We start from the raw sequence: 6,588 nt of genomic DNA on the forward strand, positions 1-6,588 counted from the left end.
CCCCTCCCCTCGCCTTCATCCCCATATCCACTAGTCTCGATCCGGCGTGCGTGCATGCCGGCGCGGGCGTGCCTTGATTCAATCCAGCGTCTTCCTCCCTCCCTCCCTCCCTCCCTCCCTCCCACGACCACGCCTTCCTCCCTCCATCCCTCGATGGAGGTCCCAGATCGAGTCAGAGAAGGTCCGGCGGTGGCCAGATCCGCCACCACCACAGCGGGCCTTTTGGATCCACACCGTCATCGAGCTGGATCCACGCCTCATCGCGCGGCCTCGTCTGCCTTTGCGGCTGCGCCACGGGATTCTACTACGTCGCCCAGTCCAGCGTCGCCGCACGGGACGCGCCTTCTCCATCGGCCACGTCCTCTGCTACACCTCGGAGATGGGCTACGTCAACCTCATCCCCGCGCCCCAGGAGGTCGAGGACCGCAAGGACCGGGAGATCGATAAGATGGAGGGAAACTTTAGCGTCGCCTACGTCAATCGACGAGATGGAGATCGGCTGCACCACGGCAGCGACGGGCCGACGCTAGTGGACTGGGAGCGCAGGTGGCCGATGCTAGTGGACCGGGAGCCAAGGGCCTGACATACCTGCACGAGGACTGTAAGTCGTTGGATGTCTCTATTGATTTTGATGTGAACTTGTATGACTGATTGACGATGCACTGTTGCACTGCATAACTGGTCCAACGTCTTCTCCTTTGGCCTCATGCTTTTGGTGATCATCACCGGCAAGAGACTGGTCCTCTCCGACGAGCCCGACGAGGTCGACGAGACTCTGGTCTCTTGGGTGAGTCATTTTTACCCTGAATCCTGGCCTCTCAAGTCACGAACTATACTTTCTTTGTCTTACTGTTTCTGAAGTTCAGTTGAGCTATGGAGCAACACTGTGCAGAGCACTAGTATGTTTACTGATTTTTTTTACATTTCTCCTCCATGTCTACCATCATCAGAGAGTAAAGTACCCCGATACTCCATTTGCTTTTGATGGTGTGTTCTAGACAATGCTGTAGCGTAGTCAGTTTTCACGAAATCCCTCTTGATTATGCCTGGATTGTCAGGTCCCTTCATTGAGCTAGCTATCGTTCTTCAGGTGTTTTGTTGCAATTTTTCGATGTTTTCTGTTCTTTTTCTATGAATCAATGTTCCATCTTTTGCAATCATATTATTATGATTAAAGAGTACCTGCTGATTTAGAAATCGAGGAACACATTATCTGAGAAGATAATGGAAGTGTGAGAAATTAGAATCGTCTTTGTATGCTATACCATATATATGCTATTTATCTGTATGCTATTTATCCATGTGATGCAACATTATATGTATGTTATTTATCCATGTGATGCAGCATTTTAATAAACTTGTTAAACTGTTTGTCAAAATTTAAAATTACGCTCCCTTGTGAAATTTATTAACAGGATCTATACTATAAGGACCTGGAGCATCTATTCTAAAATCATAGCTACAAGTTGTTGCTGTCGATGGTGCCATGGTGGTGCACAATGTCTTTGGACTTCTCTGAGCTGAAGGTTCATTCAAGATTAACCAATGATTCATGTGAGCATCTATTCTGAAAACTGGCAGCAGTTTTTTATTTACTGGAACTGTTTCAATACTGCTAGAGTCTAATGCTTACACTAGCTTCCCTAACTTATCCCTATGCAAAGACTCAGTGAACAAATCAGATAAAAATATGATCCCATCTATGAGTAAAACTTGTCTTGAATTATTTCGTTTTACTGGATGTTCAGAATGTTCAATTAACTTTGTTTCTTTTGTGACCTTGCTGTGTACAGATTCGCATATTCAGAGGAGAGATACCCAGGTCAAGCTTGCATGGTCTCTGTTTGTTGTGGCTGCTGACATGGTCGATGCTGAACTGGAATTAACCCTGGTTCCAGCTTATTTGAACTATTATTATTATAACATGTCCTAATATCTACCATTGAACTGGCAACACCATTGAACTGATGCTTGCCTACCTAGTGCCAGCGCCAGCGCCATTTCCATGTCCACTATTTATTATCTGGTATATGACGATGAGCAGAGTGAAGCCTAGTATTGGTGCTGCACATATAGATTGCTTGCCACTTTGCTACCTGAAACAGAGCCTCGATTCCATTTAGACGCTTTTTTGACTCTTTATTTATTAGCGGCCCGTGTAAGAACAAAAAACATAAAGCTCCAATTAAGTATGGTATTTTGTCTTTGTTTCATGCTCTTTGTAGCTGACGGATTAGGCTGTGCTTGGATGGGCCATGTTATAGCTTACAGACAGTCTGCGTACTAACTCAGCCTCCATATTACAAGTTTAAAATAATTTCTGTGTAGTTCACAAACCTGGGACTAAACATTTCATTATTTTTGCTCCTAACGACTTTTAACTGGACTTTCAGTTTCAATATGCCACATCCTTGTATAAAACTTAACACTGTCATGCACCTGTTTGCGCGTATGCCTATGATAGGGTTAGGACCTGCCGCACCTTTAGAATAAATACAACTGACAGGATAATATTTCTGTTAAAGTGTTAACATTGATATTTCTGAGCCATCTTAAACAGTGAGGTGGTCCCCTCCTTGCTTGTCGAGATCGCCCCCATCTTCCGTGTCGCCAACGAGGCCGAGGCCAGCGACCCACGAGTCGCCTACCTATGTAAGCAACCACTATTCTCTTCCTCTTTGCACATTCATCCTCTGTTAATTATTGTTACCAAGGCACCAAAGCAGAGCAGATCCTTTTGCTCTGCTCTGCTCTGCTCTCTTTGTTAATTACTGGTCATGTATTCTATTAGCACCAAGTTTGCCTTGCTTGTGGATTATATACTCCCTCCGTTCCAAATTACTCGTCGTGGTTTTAGTGTATTATATACTCCCTCCGTTCCAAATTTGAACTAAAACCACGACGAGTAATTTGGAATGGAGGGAGTACTTTATTCTTCTTGCTGGAGTACTAGAAGAGTAGTGCTATCTTGCTGCTGGTGACACTCCATGGACTACTCACTGTTAATTTATTCCGAGTGGCCATAATTCCCTTCCTAGCAGCACCACAGAGTACCACCTGCTCTCTTGTCTCACCCATAACAACAATTTACTAGCAGTATGTGTCTTGGGTACTATCTAGGCCCCTTCTACTACTACACCTAGTTACTTGTGTGTATCTTATTACTTACTAGTTAGCACACATGTGTAGTAGTACTGTACTATATTCTTCTTCCTCTACTACTACAATAGTACTTGTAGTAGTGGTGGCTTACTGCCGGTGACAGTTTATCGAGTTTATTAACTCCAAATGAAGTGAGCTGGGCGTAATTCTCTTGATGCGGTACATAGTGCTATCTGTCTCCTTGCCTCACCAACAAAATGTACTAATATGTTTCTTGTGACATGCTAGGTCGATTCTACGCCTTCGAGAAACCTGTAGTACTTGTATCTCTGCATGTTTGAGCACTCGAGCAGTACTTAAAAATGGAGTAGCTTAATTCACTGAATTTGTTTGTAGTACTAGTTGATTCACTGAGAAGATTCAGTAATGAGTTGAAAATGTGATGATTTAGCTCACTTTCTTAATGTGATGTTGCTGCTGCTGTACTCCATAAATTACTGAACATTTGTTAAAACTCCAAAAATACAGTATGTTCTACTGGCCTATTAGTGTTAGCAGTATTTTCTACTAGAGTATTTAGAGATTCAGTTTCCTACTCCAAATTTTGTATGTTTTTGATGTGAAACGCTTACACATGACTAAGTGTTAAGTTGATACAATTTCGAGTCTGCACTGCTGTATGTTTTTGATGTGAAATACTTATGCGTGACTAAGTGTTAAGTTGATACAATTTCTTTGGTAGACAAGCATGGAAATATGTATTAACTTTCCTGAAAGTAGGTAAGCATGACAATTCTGTTCAATTCTGATTTCTTTTGTAGTCAATTATGTTCAACTGATTTTTGAACATTTTTTATGTGACTTGTGGCCAGGTACCAGAGGCTGACCAGATACTCCATTGACTTCTCTAGCTCCCACATGTCGCCCCTGGGCTGGAGCGCGCTCGTGGGCGATCGGCATCCTCCTGGCGGCGCTGTTCCTCACAAAGTGTTAAGTTCGATTACTGCCTCATGTTGATGGCATTGTTTCTTTTTGGTGATCTAATGTCGCTTAGGTTGCTGCTGCTGTGCTGGAAGCACACCACAACTTTAGTTGATGTGTATCTATTTTTGCTTGTTTTAGTTGATGTTGGACGTGCAGACTTGTATGTGCTGTTGTGTGTATTTGAATGAATGATTTCTGAATTTAATCATTTAATTGAGAGAATTATCGAGTGTTTGCTGTTCAAATGTGTAAACTGGAAATCAATGAATAATAAAAAGACCAAATGTTCTACCGGACCAAATAATATATGGGCTCTAAAAAGGCTACAGCCTAAATAATAGTGGACTGAAACATTGTGCATTTTTGTAAAACCTTACAAAAAGGCCTAATGAAATGGTATGCAAAAGGGCCATGGCCTAGAAAATTAAAAGGCCAAATTGTTGGGTGTGGCCCATGTAGCCGATCAAAAATCACATGAAAAAACAATAAATGAGCTAAATTGTTGGGCTCGGCCCATCTAAAACACCTAATCAGACCGGGCTGAATCTTGTCAGTGACCTTTTGAATTGGTCGTAATTTTGCCACGTCGGATCCAACGTGGCCTGGGCAGACAGCCAGTGACAAAAACAAAAGGTCCCAGAGAAGGTCGTTAATTTCAGTTTACGGCCACCAACTTTTGACCTTCTGTTTTTGGTCACAAAAAGGTCGCAAATGAAAAACAATGACCTTTCAGTGACCAATAGTCAAGGTCACAAGTTGACATATTTCTTGTAGTGTGGTGGAGGTGGATGGGGACAATTTCGACTACAACATAGAGGATTGTCGCCGCAGGTTCCAGGCCGTCTACCCTGGTGAATCGCTCAAGCACGACGCCTAGGGTTCCCCATTGATATCCTTTGCTTCATCTCTGGTGTCTACCACGATGTTCCAATCACCGGAGTCGGAGCTCCGTGATGTCTACTACGCAACTTTATTCTTGTAGACACGTGTAGGGCCTCCAAGCGCAGAGTTTTGTAGGACAGTAGCAATTTTCCCTCAAGTGGATGGCCTAAGGTTTATCAATCCGTGAGAGGAGTAGGATGAAGATGATCTCTCTCAAACGACCCTGCAACCAAATACAAGAAATCTCTTGTGTCCCCAACACACCTAATACAATGGAAAATTGTATAGGTGCACTAGTTCAGCGAAGAGATTGTGACAAAAGTGTAGTATGGATAGTAGATATGAGTTTTCACTACTAGGGAAAAGCCTATACACAGAATCCTATCAGCAGCGCGCTTCAAAAAAATCGCTGCTGCTAATTAGCAGTAGCGTGCCCGGATGAAACTCGCTGCTGAAACAAATCTAGCAGTAGCGCGCCCGCTCAAAGACGCGCTGCTGCTATAATTACCACGAGGCCGCCGCGGGGCCAGTTATAGCAGCAACGCGTTATAGCGACGCGCACTACTGCTATGTAGCATAGTAGCAGCGCATTTCTCAGATACGCGCTACTGCTAAGTTTCCTACTAAAATTTAGTCCCACCTCGCTCCGTGAAGAGAGTTTCTACCACCTTAAATATGTTACTTCTCAAACTTTGACAAGCACTTGGTCTTCATTGAACTCTATGTGTAGAATTTGTGGCTGTAATATGAGTCTTCACCTGTTCCTAAACCGGTGAGGACTCATATTGACAAATCAGATTGTACACAAAAAGATCGTTGATGATCAATGTATTTTTGATATATTGAACAAAGTCTATTTTTACATGCTGACACGTAGCAGTAGTGCTTTATTGTGAAAGGCGCTGCTGCTAGATAGCTTAGCAGCAGCGTGTTTTCCAACAGCGCGCTACTACTAAGCCATTCATCTCCCACCCCCCATCTCCTCCGATCCACACACACCACTCACACAGTCACACACTCAATCCTCCGTCTGTGCCGCGCGCCGGTCCACCCCCGTCGCCCCTCCTTCGTCTGCGCCGCGCGCCGTCACCTCCTCCTCCTTGCTGGACTCGGTACCGGGCTCCTCCTCCGTCCTCCCTCTCCACTCGCCGCTGGCCGGCCCCTCCTCGCTCCGCCTTCCTCCTCCGTCCTCCCTCAACTGGCCGCGCCGGCCGGCCCCTCCTTGCTCCGCCTTCCTCCTCCGTCCTCCCTCAACTAGCCGCGCCGGCCGGCCCCTACTCGCTCCGCCTTCCTCCTCCATCCTACTCTCTTCTCCCTCCTCGAGTCGCCCCTCCTTCTCCCTCTTGCTCATATGCAACATTTTGATTTAGTTGATATAATTTAGTTGATTTAGTAGGCTAGTTGATTTAGTTGACTTAGAACATTTTGATTTAGTTGATTTAGTAGGCTAGTTCATTTAGTTGATTTAGTTGACTTACAATATTTTGATTTAGTTGATTTAGTAGGCTAGTTCATTTAGTTGATTTAGAACATTTTGATTTAGTTGATTTAGTAGGCTAGTTCATTTAGTTGATTTAGTAGGCTAGTTGATTTAGTTGACTTAGAACATTTTGATTTAGT

At 44.2% G+C, this 6,588-nt stretch overlaps 1 protein-coding gene across 1 annotated transcript; it reads right to left on the reverse strand.

The window, feature by feature from the left end:
• Positions 1-1,814: 1,814 nt before the first annotated feature.
• LOC123092321 (uncharacterized) lies at positions 1,815-1,914 on the reverse strand (the record flags this gene model as incomplete). Its single annotated transcript, XM_044514064.1, is given in 1 exon segment — positions 1,815-1,914. A coding segment is annotated over 1 exon segment (49 nt), but the record flags the coding sequence as incomplete, so codon positions are not given.
• Between the last annotated feature and the right edge of the window lie 4,674 nt (positions 1,915-6,588).

Source organism: Triticum aestivum, chromosome 4B (assembly GCF_018294505.1).
Source record: "Triticum aestivum cultivar Chinese Spring chromosome 4B, IWGSC CS RefSeq v2.1, whole genome shotgun sequence".
Lineage (NCBI taxonomy): Eukaryota > Viridiplantae > Streptophyta > Magnoliopsida > Poales > Poaceae > Triticum > Triticum aestivum.